This window comes from Scyliorhinus torazame, chromosome 1 (genome assembly GCF_047496885.1).
Source record: "Scyliorhinus torazame isolate Kashiwa2021f chromosome 1, sScyTor2.1, whole genome shotgun sequence".
NCBI lineage: Eukaryota > Metazoa > Chordata > Chondrichthyes > Carcharhiniformes > Scyliorhinidae > Scyliorhinus > Scyliorhinus torazame.
Window position 1 is genome coordinate 423,309,160 of NC_092707.1, and position 16,452 is coordinate 423,325,611.

General features: G+C 53.7%; 1 protein-coding gene across 3 annotated transcripts in view; it reads left to right on the forward strand.

Moving 5' to 3' along the window:
• adcy3a (adenylate cyclase 3a) overlaps window positions 1-16,452 on the forward strand; it is a 459,057-nt gene that overhangs the window by 71,838 nt on the left and 370,767 nt on the right. For all 3 annotated transcript variants that reach the window (XM_072515495.1, XM_072515496.1, XM_072515491.1), the window contains 2 exons: window positions 13,881-14,000; window positions 16,219-16,361. In XM_072515495.1, coding sequence (XP_072371596.1) covers window positions 13,881-14,000; window positions 16,219-16,361 — 263 coding nt within the window. The remainder of the gene's footprint in view (window positions 1-13,880; window positions 14,001-16,218; window positions 16,362-16,452) is intronic.

Genomic DNA, 16,452 nt, shown 5'->3' on the forward strand with positions numbered 1-16,452 from the left:
CCAATATGTACAACGACCTCTGCCTGTTTGCCCTCCCCCTTCAGGATTCCCTCTACCCGTTCGGAGACATCCTGGACCCTGGCACCAGGGAGGCAATATACCATCCTGGAGTCTCTTTCACGTCCACAGAAGCGCCTATCTGTGCCCCTGACTATAGAGTCCCCTATTACTATTACTCTTCTGCGCTTTGACCCTCCCTTCTGAACATCAGAGCCAGCTGTGGTGCCACTGCTCTGGCTGCTGCTGTTTTCCCCTGATAGGCTATCCCCCCCGACAGTATCCAAAGGGGTATATCTGTTCGAGAGGGGGAGAACCACAGGGGATTCCTGCACTGACTGCCTGCCCTTTCTGGTGGTCACCCATTTCTCTGCCTGCACCTTGGGTGTGACCACATTTACATAACTGCGATCTATGACGCTTTCCGCCACCTGCATGCTCCTAAGTGCATCCAACTGCTGCTCCAACCGAACCATGCGGTCTGTGAGGAGCTCCAGTTGGGTGCACTTTCTGCAGATGAAGCCATCCGGGACGCTGGAAGCCTCCCGGACCTGCCACATCTCACAGTCAGAGCACAGCACCCCTCTAACTGACATTGCGTCAATTAATTAAAATTAAAATTTGTCTTTTTTTTTTTAAATACTTTTTTTTTAAATTGCAAAGTTACTGTCAACTATCTGTTTCCTAGCACTAGATTTCTAATAGAAATGCGATAGCTAACTATAATATTCTCCGATCTCTGGCTTAGATATCCTCTAAATTATAATTAAGTTATTATGTTTAATTAGTTCCCAAATACTCAAATTTTTTTTAAATTTAGTGTAGATTCCCAACCAGCCACTCTGGCCACAGCTTTTCTGTGATGTCACTTCAGTTTCCCCCCGACACACACAATTTGATAAAAGGTATCAAAGTAAAAATGAGTAAAAATCACTTATTTACCTTCTGAGTGTCTGAGATGTTCTCAGGTTCTCTCGCTGACAGAGACTGCTCCTCCACCTCCGATCCTTGACCTGCACAATGCTAATAATATAATAATATAATATGGCACTTACCTTACACCAATGGGTCTTATTATTAGGTTAGAGGAGGAGGGCGGGTGGGAGACACTACACGTGTAGTGTCTCGGGTTTCCTCTCCACCAGAATTTATTGGTTGGGGGGGGGCGGGGACTTGCCAGAGGTCGAACTTCCGGTTCCCGCCTTATATAAAAACAAATAAAACAGAAAAGAAGAACAGACACGGGACCAGGCAAGGCTTTTAAACTCACTACTCACCTCCCAGAAGGCCCCTGCGCACCGCTGCCGCCGAAATCCAAAGGGCTGCTCCTGTAAAGGTAAGAGCTTTTAAATGAGTGCCTGGAACTCGCTGTCGGAGGAGGTGGTGGAAGGGTAGTGAGTGCCTAGAACTCGCTGTCGGGGGAGGCGGTGGAAGGGTAGTGAGTGCCTAGAACTCGCTGTCGGAGGAGGTGCTGGAAGGGTAGTGAGTGCGATGAACCTCGCTGTCTGAGGAGGTGGTGGAAGGGTAGTGAGTGCGATGGAACTCGCTGTCGGAGGAGGCGGTGGAAGGGTAGTGAGTGCCTAGAACTCGCTGTCGGAGGAGGTGCTGGAAGGGTAGTGAGTGCGATGGACCTCGCTGTCTGAGGAGGTGCTGGAAGGGTAGTGAGTGCGATGGAACTCGCTGTCGGAGGAGGCGGTGGAAGGGAAGTGGGTGCCTGAAACTCGCTGTCGGAGGAGGTGCTGGAAGGGTAGTGAGTGCCTGGAACTCGCTGTCGGAGTAGGTGCTGGAAGGGTAGTGAGTGCCTGGAACTCGCTGTCGGAGGAGGCGCTGGAAGGGTAGTGAGTGCCTGGAACACGCTGCCGGAGGAGGTGGTGGAAGGGTAGTGGGTGCCTGGAACTCGCTGTCGGGGGAGGTGCTGGAAGGGTAGTGAGTGCCTGGAACACGCTGTCGGAGCAGGCGGTGGAAGGGTAGTGAGTGCCTGGAACTCACTGCCGGAGGAGGCGGTGGAAGGGTAGTGAGTGCCTGGAACTCGCTGTCGGAGGAGGCGGTGGAAGGATTGTGAGTGCGATGGAACTCACTGTCGGAGGAGGCGGCGGAAGGGTAGTGAGTGCCTGGAACTCGCTGTCGGAGGAGGTGCTGGAAGGGTAGTGAGTGCCTGGAACTCGCTGTCGGAGGAGGCGGTGGAAGGGTAGTGAGTGCCTGGAACTCGCTGTCGGAGGAGGTGCTGGAAGGGTAGTGAGTGCGATGGAACTCGCTGTCGGAGGAGGTGCTGGAAGGGTAGTGAGTGCCTGGAACTCGCTGCCGGAGGAGGTGATGGAAGGGTAGTGAGTGCGATGGAACTCGCTGTCGGAAGAGTCGGGGGAAGGGTAGTGAGTGCGATGGAACTCGCTGTCGGAAGAGGTGGTGGAAGGGTAGTGAGTGCCTGGAACTCGCTGTCGGAGGAGGCGGGGGAAGGGTAGTGAGTGCCTGGGACTCGCTGTCGGAGGAGGCGGTGGAAGGGTAGTGAGTGCCTGGAACTCGCTGTCGGAGGAGGTGCTCGAAGGGTAGTGAGTGCCTGGAACTCGCTGTCGGAGGAGGCGGGGGAAGGGTAGTGAGTGCGATGGAACTCGCTGTCCGAGGAGGTGCTGGAAGGGTAGTGAGTGCCTGGAACTCGCTGTCGGAGGAGGCGGGGGAAGGGTAGTGAGTGTGATGGAACTCGCTGTCGGAGGAGGTGCTGGAAGGGTAGTGAGTGCCTGGAACTCGCTGTCGGAAGAGGCGAGGGAAGGGTAGTGAGTGCGATGGAACTCGCTGTCGGAGGAGGTGCTGGAAGGGTAGTGAGTGCCTGGAACTCGCTGTCGGAGGAGGTGCTGGAAGGGTAGTGAGTGCCCGGAACTCGCTGTCGGAGGAGGTGCTGGAAGGGTAGTGAGTGCCTGGAACTCGCTGTCGGAGGAGGTGCCAGAAGGGTAATGAGTGCCTGGAACTCGCTGTCGGAGGAGGTGCTGGAAGGGAAGTGAGTGCCTGGAACTCGCTGTCGGAAGAGGCGGGGGAAGGGTAGTGAGTGCGATGGAACTCCCTGTCGGAGGAGGCGGGGGAAGGGTAGTGAGTGCCTGGAACTCACTGTCGGAAGAGGCGATGGAAGGGTAGTGAGTGCCTGGAACTCGCTGTCGGAGGAGGTGCCAGAAGGGTAATGAGTGCCTGGAACTCGCTGTCGGAGGAGGTGGTGGAAGGGTAGTGGGTGCCTGGAACTCGCTGTCGGAGGAGGTGCTGGTAGGGTAGTGAGTGCCTGGAACTCGCTGTCGGAGGAGGCGGTGGAAGGGTAGTGGGTGCCTGAAACTCGCTGTCGGTGGAGGTGCTGGTAGGGTAGTGAGTGCGATGGACCTCGCTGTCGGGGGAGGTGGTGGAAGGGTAGTGGGTGCCTGGAACTCGCTGTCGGAGGAGGTGCTGGTAGGGTAGTGAGTGCCTGGAACTCGCTGTCGGAGGAGGCGGTGGAAGGGTAGTGGGTGCCTGAAACTCGCTGTCGGAGGAGGTGCTGGAAGGGTAGTGAGTGCCTGGAACTCGCTGTCGGAGGAGGTGCTGGAAGGGTAGTGAGTGCCTGGAACTCGCTGTCGGAGGAGGCGCTGGAAGGGTAGTGAGTGCCTGGAACACGCTGCCGGAGGAGGTGGTGGAAGGGTAGTGGGTGCCTGGAACTCGCTGTCGGGGGAGGTGCTGGAAGGGTAGTGAGTGCCTGGAACACGCTGTCGGAGGAGGCGGTGGAAGGGTAGTGGGTGCCTGGAACTCGCTGTCGGGGGAGGTGCTGGAAGGGTAGTGAGTGCGATGGAACTCGCTGTCGGAGGAGGCGGGGGTAGGGTAGTGAGTGCCTGGAACTCACTGCCGGAGGAGGCAGTGGAAGGGTAGTGAGTGCCTGGAACTCGCTGTCGGAGGAGGCGGTGGAAGGATAGTGAGTGCGATGGAACTCACTGTCGGAGGAGGCGGGGGAAGGGTAGTGAGTGCCTGGAACTCGCTGTCGGAGGAGGTGCTGGAAGGGTAGTGAGTGCCTGGAACTCGTTGTCGGAGGAGGCGGTGGAAGGGTAGTGAGTGCCTGGAACTCGCTGTCGGAGGAGGTGCTGGAAGGGTAGTGAGTGCGATGGATCTCGCTGTCGGAGGAGATGCTGGAAGGGTAGTGAGTGCCTGGAACTCGCTGCCGGAGGAGGTGCTGGAAGGGTAGTGAGTGCGATGGAACTCGCTGCCGGAGGAGGCCGTGGAAGGGTAGTGAGTGCCGGGAACTCGCTGTCGGGGGAGTTGGTGGAAGTGTAGTGGGTGCCTGGAACTTGCTGTCGGAGGAGGTGCTGGAAGGGTAGTGAGTGCCTGGAAATCGCTGTCGGAGGAGGCGCTGGAAGGATAGTGAGTGCCTGGAACACGCTGTCGGAGGAGGTGCTGGAAGGGTTGTGAGGGCCTGGACATCGCTGTCGGAGGAGGTGCTGGAAGGGTAGTGAGTGCCTGGAACTCGCTGTCGGAGGAGGCGGTGGAAAGGTAGTGAGTGCCTGGAACTCGCTGCCGGAGGAGGTGGTGGAAGGGTAGTGGGTGCCTGGAACTCGCTGTCGGGGGGGATGCTGGAAGGGTAGTGAGTGCCTGGAACTCGCTGTCGGAGGAGGCGGTGGAAGGGTAGTGGGTGCCTGGAACTCGCTGTCGGGGGAGGTGCTGGAAGGGTAGTGAGTGCCTGGAACTCGCTGTCGGCGGAGGTGCTGGAAGGGTAGTGAGTGCAATGGAACTCGCTGTCGGAGGAGGCGGGGGAAGGGTAGTGAGTGCCTGGAACTCGCTGTCGGAGGAGGCGGTGGAAGGATAGTTAGTGCGATGGAACTCGCTGTCGGAGGAGGCGGGGGAAGGGTAGTGAGTGCCTGGAACTCACTGCCGGAGGAGGCGGTGGAAGGGTAGTGAGTGCCTGGAACTCGCTGTCGGAGGAGGCGGTGGAAGGATAGTTAGTGCGATGGAACTCGCTGTCGGAGGAGGCGGGGGAAGGGTAGTGAGTGCCTGGAACGCACTGCCGGAGGAGGCGGTGGAAGGGTAGTGAGTGCCTGGAACTCGCTGTCGGAGGAGGCGGTGGAAGGATAGTGAGTGCGATGGAACTTGCTGTCGGAGGAGGCGGTGGAAGGATAGTGAGTGCGATGGAACTCGCTGTCGGAGGAGGCGGTGGAAGGGTAGTGAGTGCCTGGAACTCGCTGTCGGAGGAGGCGGGGAAGGGTAGTGAGTGCCTGGAACTCGCTGTCGGAGGAGGTGCTGGAAGGGTAGTGAGTGCCTGGAACCCGCTGCCGGAGGAGGTGCTGGAAGGGTAGTGAGTGCCTGGAACTCGCTGTCGGAGGAGGTGCTGGAAGGGTAGTGAGTGCCTGGAACTCGCTGTCGGAGGAGGCGGTGGAAGGGTAGTGAGTGCGATGGAACTCGCTGTCGGAGGAGGTGCTGGAAGGGTAGTGAGTGCGATGGAACTCGCTGTCGGAAGAGGCGGTGGAAGGGTAGTGAGTGCCTGGAACTCGCTGTCGGAGGAGGCGGTGGAAGGGTAGTGAGTGCCTGGAACTCGCTGTCGGAGGAGGCGGTGGAAGGGTAGTGAGTGCCTGGAACTCGCTGTCGGAGGAGGTGCTGGAAGGGTAGTGAGTGCCTGGAACTCGCTGACGGAGGAGGTGCTGGAAGGATAGTGAGTGCCTGGAACTCGCTGTCGGAGGAGGAACTGGAAGGGTAGTGAGTGCCTGGAACTCGCTGCCGGAGGAGGTGCTGGAAGGGTAGTGGGTGCCTGGAACTCGCTGCCGGAGGAAGTGCTGGAAGGGTAGTGAGTGCCTGGAACTCGCTGTCGGAGGAGGTGCTGGAAGGGTAGTGAGTGCCTGGAACTCGCTGTCGGAGGAGGCGGTGGAAGGGTTCTGAGTGCCTGGAACTCTTTGCCGGAGGAGGCGGTGGAAGGGTAGTGAGTGCCTGGAACTCGCTGTCGGAGGAGACGGTGGAAGGGTAGTGAGTGCCTGGAACTCGCTGTCGGAGGAGGCGGTGGAAGGGTAGTGAGTGCCTGGAACTCGCTGTCGGAGGAGGCGGTGGAAGGGTAGTGAGTGCCTGGAACTCGCTGTCGGAGGAGGTGCTGGAAGGGTAGTGAGTGCCTGGAACTCGCTGTCGGAGGAGGCGGTGGAAGGGTAGTGAGTGCCTGGAACTCGCTGTCGGAGGAGGCGGTGGAAGGGTAGTGAGTGCCTGGAACTCGCTGTCGGAGGAGGCGGTGGAAGCAGTGACTATAGTGACGTTACGGAGGCGTCTTGACAAATACGTGATTTGGAGGACTTCCGGGTTCGGCGATGACCAGCTGAGTCTCACGTTTCGGCAGCTCCCGGTGAAACGGACTTTTGGGCTCTTGATAGGAGCCCCAACGGCAATTTTGACGGCTAAAAACACTGTGCGGTAAACCAGAAGGGAATCCCCCTTGGATACGGATGAAAAAAGGAGGAGAAAGTGGCCGGATTGCAGTGGATCCTTTAGAACAGCGGCAAGGAAGGCAAGCAAAAACCAAGATGGCGTCGGAAGGTGGCAGTTTAACATGGGGCCCTGAACAACAAGAGTTCTTGAAATGCTGCGTGGAAGAGCTCAAAAAGGAAATGAAGAAAGAGCTGTTGGCCCCGATACTACAGGCGATCGAAGGGCTAAAGGAGGAACAAAAGACCCAGGAGCGGGAGCTTCGGGTCGTGAAGGCAAAGGCAGCCGAGAATGAGGACGACATACAGGGCCTGGTGGTGAAGACGGAGACGCATGAGGCACATCAGAAACGATGTGTGGAAAGGTTGGAGGCACTGGAAAACAACGCAAGGAGGAACAACCTGAGGATTCTTGGTCTTCCTGAAGGTGCGGAGGGAGCGGACGTCGGGGCATATGTGAGCACGATGCTGCACTCGTTAATGGGAGCGGAGGCCCCGGCGGGTCCGTTGGAGGTGGAGGGAGCATACCGAGTGATGGCACGAGGACCGAGAGCAGGAGAAATTCCCAGAGCCATAGTGGTGAGATTCCTCCCTTTTAAGGATCGAGAAATGATCCTTAGATGGGCAAAGAAAACTCGGAGCAGTAAATGGGAGAACGCGGTGATCCGCGTTTATCAAGACTGGAGTGCGGAGGTGGCGAGAAGGAGGGCGAGCTTTAATCGGGCCAAGGCGGTGCTTCATAAAAAGAAGATAAAATTTGGAATGCTGCAACCGGCAAGACTGTGGGTCACATATCGAGGGAGGCACCACTACTTTGAGACGGCGGATGAAGCGTGGACTTTTATTGTGGAAGAAAAACTGGAATGAGCGGGCTATTAAAAAGAACGTTTGAACAAAGTGGTGGGGCGAATGTGGGGGGCGAAGAGGGGGGTTAAAAAGGGGGGAAAGAGGAGTTTTATGTACTAATCCTGCGATGTGGTAACTTTTCTCTCTCCCACAGGTGGTGATGGGGGGAGGAGGGGAGGTGGAGGAGATGGGGCGTTGGCCATTGGGGGCGGGGCCAAGGGAGAAGTGCGGGCTTGGTTCCCGCGCTATGATAATCATGGCGGGAATAGAGAAGCAGGAAGGAGGGGGCGTCGCACGGTGCGAGCCGAGGTCACGGGGGGAAGCCGAGGTCAGCCAGAGTTTGCTGACTTCTGGGAGCAACATGGGGGGAGTAATTACGCTAGCGGGGGATCTAGCGGGGGGGGTGGGAGGGGGGAATTACTGGGTTGCTGCTGCTGGGGAGAGGGGGGAGCTGGTATGGGAGGGGATGGGCGGGGGGGCACCGCCTGGGGGAGATACAGCTGCGTGGGAACCGGGTGAGGAGCTGGAAAAAGGGGATGGCTAATCGACAAGGGGGGGGGGGGGGGGGTAGGAAGCCCCCCAACCCGGCTGATCACGTGGAACGTGAGAGGGCTGAACGGGCCGATAAAGAGGGCACGGGTACTCGCACACCTTAAGAAACTTAAGGCAGATGTGGTTATGTTACAGGAAACGCACCTGAAACTGATAGACCAGGTTAGGCTGCGTAAAGGATGGGTGGGGCAGGTGTTCCATTCGGGGCTAGATGCGAAAAACAGGGGGGTGGCTATATTAGTGGGGAAGCGGGTAATGTTCGAGGCAAAGACTATAGTGGCGGATAACGGGGGCAGATACGTTATGGTGAGTGGCAAACTACAGGGGGAGACGGTGGTTTTGGTAAACGTGTATGCCCCGAACTGGGATGATGCCAATTTTATGAGGCGGATGCTAGGACGCATTCCGGACCTAGAGATGGGAAAGCTGATAATGGGGGGAGATTTTAATACGGTGTTGGAACCAGGGCTGGATAGGTCGAAGTCCAGGACTGGAAGGAGGCCGGCAGCAGCCAAGGTACTTAAAGATTTTATGGAGCAGATGGGAGGTGTAGACCCGTGGAGATTTAGCAGACCTAGGAGTCAGGAGTTCTCGTTTTTCTCCTATGTCCATAAAGTCTACTCGCGAATAGACTTTTTTGTGCTGGGAAGGGCGTTGATCCCGAAGGTGAGGGGAACGGAGTATACGGCTATAGCCATTTCGGATCACGCTCCACACTGGGTAGACTTGGAGATAGGGGAGGAAACAGGAGGGCGCCCACCCTGGAGAATGGACATGGGACTAATGGCAGATGAGGGGGTGTGTCTCAGGGTGAGGGGATGTATTGAAAAGTACTTGGAACTCAATGATAATGGGGAGGTCCAGGTGGGAGTGGTCTGGGAAGCGTTGAAGGCGGTGGTTAGAGGGGAGCTGATATCAATAAGGGCACATAAAGGGAAGCAGGAGAGTAAGGAACGGGAGCGGTTGCTGCAAGAACTTTTGAGGGTGGACAGACAATATGCGGAAGCACCGGAGGAGGGACTGTACAGGGAAAGGCAAAGGCTACATGTAGAATTTGACTTGCTGACTACAGGCACTGCAGAGGCACAATGGAGGAAGGCGCAGGGTGTACAGTATGAATATGGGGAGAAGGCGAGCAGGTTGCTGGCACACCAATTGAGGAAAAGGGGAGCAGCGAGGGAAATAGGGGGAGTGAGGGATGAGGAAGGAGAGATGGAGCGGGGAGCGGAGAGAGTGAATGGAGTGTTCAAGACATTTTATAAAAATTATATGAAGCTCAACCCCCGGATGGGAGGGAGAGAATGATGGGCTTCTTGGATCGGCTGGAATTTCCCAAGGTGGAAGAGCAGGAAAGGGTGGGACTGGGAGCACAGATCGAGGTAGAAGAAGTGGTGAAAGGAATTAGGAGCATGCAGGCGGGAAAGGCCCCGGGACCGGATGGATTCCCAGTCGAATTCTATAGAAAATATGTGGACTTGCTCGCCCCGGTATTGACGAGGACCTTTAATGAGGCAAAGGAAAGGGGACAACTGCCGCCGACTATGTCTGAAGCAACGATATCGCTTCTCTTAAAGGAGGAAAAGGACCCGCTACAATGCGGGTCCTATAGACCTATTTCCCTCCTAAATGTAGATGCCAAGATCCTGGCCAAGGTAATGGCAATGAGAATAGAGGAATGTGTCCCGGGGGTGGTCCACGAGGACCAAACTGGGTTTGTGAAGGGGAGACAGCTGAACACGAATATACAGAGGCTGTTAGGGGTAATGATGATGGCCCCACCAGAGGGGGAAACGGAGATAGTAGTGGCAATGGATGCCGAGAAAGCATTTGATAGAGTGGAGTGGGATTATTTGTGGGAGATGTTGAGGAGATTTGGTTTTGGAGAGGGGTATGTTAGATGGGTGCAGCTGTTGTATAGGGCCCCGATCGCGAGCGTGGTCACGAATGGACGGGGATCTGCATATTTTCGGCTCCATAGAGGGACAAGGCAGGGATGCCCTCTGTCCCCATTATTGTTTGCACTGGCGATTGAGCCCCTGGCGATAGCGTTGAGGGGTTCCAAGAAGTGGAGGGGAGTACTTAGAGGAGGAGAAGAACACCGGGTATCTTTGTATGCGGACGATTTGCTACTATACGTGGCAGACCCGGCGGAGGGGATGCCAGAAATAATGCGGATATTTGGGGAGTTTGGGGATTTTTCAGGGTATAAATTGAACATGGAGAAAAGTGAGTTGTTTGTGGTGCATCCAGGGGAGCAGAGTAGAGAAATAGAGGACCTACCGTTGAGGAAGGTAACAAGGGACTTTCGTTACCTGGGGATCCAGATAGCCAAGAATTGGGGCACATTGCATAGGTTAAATTTAACGCGGTTGGTGGAACAAATGGAGGAGGATTTCAAGAGATGGGATATGGTATCCCTGTCACTGGCAGGGAGGGTGCAGGCGGTTAAGATGGTGGTCCTCCCGAGATTCCTCTTTGTGTTTCAGTGCCTCCGGGTGGTGATCACGAAGGCTTTTTTAAAAAGGATTGAAAAGAGCATCATGGGTTTTGTGTGGGCCGGGAAAACCCCGAGAGTGAGGAAGGGATTCTTACAGCGTAGCAGGGATAGGGGGGGGGCTGGCACTACCGAGCCTAAGTGAGTATTATTGGGCCGCTAATATTTCAATGGTGAGTAAGTGGATGGGAGAGTAGGAGGGAGCGGCGTGGAAGAGATTAGAGAGGGCGTCCTGTAGGGGGACTAGCCTACAGGCTATGGTGACAGCCCCATTGCCGTTCTCACCGAGGAACTACACCACAAGCCCGGTGGTGGTGGCTACACTGAAGATTTGGGGACAGTGGAGACGGCATAGGGGAAAGACTGGAGCCTTGGGGGGGTCCCCGATAAGAAACAATCATAGGTTTGCCCCGGGGGGAATGGATGGGGGATATGGAATGTGGCAAAGAGCAGGAATAACACAACTGAAAGATCTGTTTGTGGATGGGAAGTTCGCGAGTCTGGGAGCGCTGATCGAGAAATATGGGTTGCCCCAAGGGAATGCATTCAGGTATATGCAACTGAGGGCTTTTGCGAGGCAACAGGTGAGGGAATTCCCGCAGCTCCCGACACAAGAGGTGCAGGACAGAGTGATCTCAAAGACATGGGTGGGGGATGGTAAGGTGTCAGATATATATAGGGAAATGAGGGACGAAGGGGAGACTATGGTAGATGAACTAAAAGGGAAATGGGAAGAAGAGCTAGGGGAGGAGATCGAGGAGGGGCTGTGGGCAGATGCCCTAAGCAGGGTAAACTCGTCGTCCTCGTGTGCCAGGCTAAGCCTGATTCAGTTTAAGGTATTACACAGGGCACATATAGAACATAGAACATAGAACAATACAGCGCAGTACAGGCCCTTCGGCCCACGATGTTGCCCCGAAACAACATATGACTGGAGCACGGCTCAGTAAAGTTTTTGGGGTGGAGGATAGGTGTGCGAGGTGCTCGAGAAGCCCAGCGAATCATACCCATATGTTTTGGTCATGCCCGGCACTACAGGGGTTTTGGATGGGGGTGACAAAGGTGCTTTCAAAAGTAGTAGGAGTCCGGGTCGAACCAAGCTGGGGGTTGGCTATATTTGGGGTTGCACAAGAGCCGGGAGTGCAGGAGGCGAGAGAGGCCGATGTTTTGGCCTTTGCGTCCCTAGTAGCCCGGCGCAGGATATTGTTAATGTGGAAAGAAGCCAAGCCCCCGGGGGTGGAGACCTGGATAAATGACATGGCGGGGTTTATAAAGCTAGAGCGGATTAAGTTCGTCCTAACGGGGTCGGCTCAAGGGTTCACCAGGCGGTGGCAACCGTTCGTCGAATACCTCGCAGAAAGATAGACGGAATGGGAAAAAGAAGGCAGCAGCAGCAGCCCAGGATCGGGGGGGGGGGGAGGGGTTGGGGGGGGGGGGGGGGGGGAGGAGGAACCAGAAGGACTCTCAGGGTTGTTAATATATACTGTATAGTATGTATAGGTCGTTGCTACAGATAATTATATATTGGACTGTTAAATTATATTTTTGGAGCGTGTTACTTGTGATAAGGCAGTTGCCAATTAGGGCTAGTTTTCATTTTTGTTATTTATTATTTATTCATTTTTTTTTGTTTGTTTATAAAATAGGTCATTGTTATTTGTGTTGTTATAATGTTGTGTAAAGGATGCACAATGTACTGTGTTGGTTGACCAAAGATTTTCAATAAATTATTTATTAAAAAAAAAAGTACGTGATTTGGATGGGAATAGAGGGATACGGACTTCGGAAGTGTAGGGGTTTTTTAAATTCTGACGGGCAGCATGGTCTTCCCCCCAGATCTTGTACAATATATCCAACCGTACCGGTATAAACTCCGGTTCCCACAGATCGGAGCCAGTTGTGACGTAGATTCTATTTTAAAGTGTTGTCTGAATTGATTCTCAGAGAGGCTGTTATCACTGGACTCGGAGAGAATCTGGCCAGTGAGGACAGAACAGGAGCTGGTGATGGGCAGCACGGTAGCACAGTGGTTAGCACAGTTGCTTCACAGCTCCAGGGTCCCAGGTTCGATTCCGACATGGGTCACTGTCTGCGGAGTCTGCACATCCTCCCCGTGTGTGCGTGGGTTTCCTCCGGGTGCTCCGGTTTCCTCCCACAGTCCAAAGATGTGCAGGTTAGGTGGATTGGCCATGATAAATTGCCCTTAGTGTCCAAAATTGCCCTTAGTGTTGGGTGGGGTTACTGGGTTATGGGGATAGGGTGGAGGTGTTAACCTTGGGTAGGGTGCTCTTTCCAAGAGCCGGTGAAGACTCGATGGGCCGAATGGCCTCCTTCTGCACTGTAAATTCTAATCCTATGTAACAAGTGCCCTCAAACTCCCACCTATACAAGCAGCCACCTCCACCTGCCCCCATCCGCCCCCAAGCCCTCAACCCAGTCCCACACTTTCTCAGTGTTTGCCGCCCAGTAGTAATACATCAAACCTGGGAATAATAATACAATAATAATGGCTTATTACACATGCATTACAAACCAGCTGTTTAGCCCACTGTGCGACATTGCGCGACATTGAAACACAAACAAGAAACTCGGAAGAATATTCATCTTAACCATCTGAACCCTTCCCGACAAGGATGATGGGAAGGCGTAGTACCTCTTCAAGTCCGCCCTCACCCCCTACCAGACTGGCCAGGTTCAACTTGTGTAATGAGGCCGAGTCACGGGGAAGCGGTGGCGTAGTGATATTGCCACTGGGCTAGTTAACCAGAGCCCCAGAGTAATGGTCCGGGGACCCGGGTTCCAATCCCACCACTGCACATGGTGAAATTTGAATTTAATAAAAATCTGGAATTAGACCATAAGTCATAGGAGCAGAATTAGGCCACTCGGCCCATCGAGTCTGCTCCGCCATTCAATCATGGCTGATATTTTCTCAACCCCATTCTCCTGCCTTCTCCCCATAACCCCTGATCCCCTTATTGATCAAGAACCTATCTATCTCTGTCTTAAAGACACTCAGTGATTTGGCCTCCACAGCCTTCTGCGGCAAAGAGTTCCACAGATTCACCCCCCTCTGGCTGAAGAAATTCCTCCTCATCTCAGTTTTAAAGGATCGTCCCTTTAGTCTGAGATGGTGTCCTCTGCTTCTAGATTTTCCTACAAGTGGAAACATCCTCTCCACGTCCACTCTATCCAGGCCTCGCAGTATCCTGTAAGTTTCAATAAGATCCCCCCTCATCCTTCTAAACTCCAACGAGTACAGACCCAGAGTCCTCAACCGTTCCTCATACGACAAGCTCTTCATTCCAGGGATCATTCTTGTGAACCTCCTCTGGACCCTTTCCAAGGCCAGCACATCCTTCCTTAGATACGGGGCACAACGCTGCTCACAATACTCCAAATGGGGTCTGACCAGAGCCTTATACAGCCTCAGAAGTACATCCCTGGTCTGGTATTCTAGCCCTCTCGACCTGATTGAATGGCGGAGCAGACCCGATGGGCCGAGTGGCCTAACTCTGCCCCTATGTCTTCGGGTTTTCTTTCTGTCTCTCTCTTTCACTCTTGCTGATTTGACTAGCGATCACTCTGCTCTTTTACAGAAGTTGTCTCTCACCTCGTCCAATGGAAACTTGCCGCTGTTGATCAACACCACAGACTGTAACGGCAGTGTCCACCCCACCTGCACCACCCCCGATGACCCTGAGGAGCTTGACGCACAGGTGAGTGAGCGGCACGGTGTGGCAGGGCCGAGCAGAATGAGCCTGTGATAGCTGCTAACTGCATGTGAAGCCTGTCAGTGAAGACCTTGAGCACATGGATTGATAACCGCAATCTGCCCATACCAGTCCAGTCTGAATCCCGGGCGCCGAAGGCCAAGTGAGACTCCTCGAGTGAATGATGACGTGATTGTTGGGGGAGATTTCCAGACGGTTTTAGTCACTGCTGGAGTTGGTACAACAGCCATCGGACTGAAATCAACCCAGAAAGTGCAGGGATTACTCAGCAGGGCCGGGCAGCATCTGTGGAGATCGAAACAGCATTAACGATACCAGATCAATGACCTGTCGCGATTGATCAGAAACGTTAACTCTGTTTCTCACTCCACAGCTGCTGCCCGGCCCAGCTGGGTATTCGCAACAATTCTCACTTCCGATTTCTAACATCTGCAGTTTTTTGTTTTTGTGGGAATGGTTTCAGGTGAGAACTGGGTCTGGAGGAGGTCTGCATCGACAAAGCAGATTCGGCACCACTCGCTGTTATCTGAAAAGAAATAAAGGATGTTTGTGTGTGGCTGATGTTATTACTGACCAAGCCAAACCCCAGAGTGAGGACTGTCAAACTCATCGTGAATCATTTGTATTGTGAAAGTCAGGAGGAAGAGCTACTGACCTCAAAAGCATAGCGTCGCAGCAACACCTTTAGAATTGTAAAAAGTAAAAGATGTATTAAAAAGAAAAAAAGCTAAAGCCCACAAGATAAAAATTTAGGTTAAAACAGTCTCGCAGAACCTAAGAAACCTGTCTGGTGAAAAGTACACAAGTATCTCAGCAGCAATCCCCTTCCACATTTAAACTGTAAAGATCCAGTGATATGATCCAAGTCAAGGAATTGTTCTCATTTCAACAAAGGGAAGCCTCAAGGCTTCTGAAACATTCCCACTCGGATGTGGGAATTCCAAAGGGAGGTTCAGAAACGAATTGTTTTTCAGAACCAAAGACGCTTGTGGCTGTGGGTGGGCGGCTCCCATTCGAAACTTTGCGAATATTTCTTTGGCTGCATTGAAGAACCTCAGAGGGCGGCTCTGACCTGTGCAGCAAACACCAACAGCAATGCCCTTGCTGGCATGGCCATTTTCAATGTCTGGATTGTTCTTTCAGATATTTTATCAGTAAGAGATATTTTTTGCAACAAAATAAATTCAAAACTTCCAGGGCCGCTCATGCACAAAGGATCTGGTCCTCCAGCCCCCAACCCCTACCCCACCCCCCCCAACGCCACTCAATTCAGTTAAAAATCCCTCCTTAAATATCTTTTTCCTCTTTCATCTGAGATTCTATTGCCCTCGAACATCATTGAATTTACAGTGCAGAAGGAGGCCATTCGGCCCATCGAGTCTGCACTGGCCCTTGGAAAGAGCACCCTACTTAAGCCCACGCCTCCACCCCATCCCCACCACCCAGTAACCCCACTTAACCCTTTTGGACACTGAGGGCCAATTTATCACGGCCAATCCACCTAACCTGCACATCTTTGGACTGTGGGAGCACCCGGAGGAAACCCACGCACACACAGGGAGGACGTGCAGACTCCGCACAGACAGTGACCCAAGCCGGGAATTGAACCTGGGACCCTGGAGCTGTGAAGCAACAGTGCCAGCCACTGTGCCGCTCCAAATATAAAAATCTTTCAACATTCCGATTGTGCCTCTGCTTTTGGGTCAATAAAAGTTGATGTACATTTCCCCATTTACTTCTGAAACATTTGTAAGATCCCAACTTTCCTGATCACCTCTGAACTCCCTTTTGAAATTCAAAAGCTAAAAGCCAAACTTCCCGCTTATTTCACAACGCATATTTTGGATCCGATGTATTCACTTGTAGCTTAAACTCACCGTAACTCTCATTCCAGACGCATCAACCTAACACCTTTTCGTCTCTTACACCTCACAGACAACCTGTCTCTAGTAACCATCTTCCTGTTTAATTAGATGTTCCTGAACCAAAGGAAACCATGAAGACATTGAGTGTAACAAAAACAAAATACTGTGCATGCTGGAAAACTGAAATTCAAACCGGGAACCCTGGCTGAACTCAGCAGGTCCAGCACTGTCAGTGAGGAGAAGCTGAGTTAATGTTTTCAGTCCAATATGACTCTTCTCTGGTTATAAGCACCCATGTCACTCACTCACTCTCCCAATCCAACCTGTTCTCTGTGTAGGTCGTTAACCCTTCGTTTCCCAATCCTCGGAGGCGCCTGCGATTGCGTGATATATCAGAGCAGGTGAATGATGCGCAGCAGAATCAGCTGGAGCTGAATCATTTATTGAATGCAGCCCTGTTAGAGCGAGAAACACTGCAGGCGTGAGTAACACTCCCTACACAGCTGGGGGCGGGCAAGGGGGAGGGGCAAGGGGCAATGCCTGCCTTAATGCCATGATGTGGAGATGCCGGC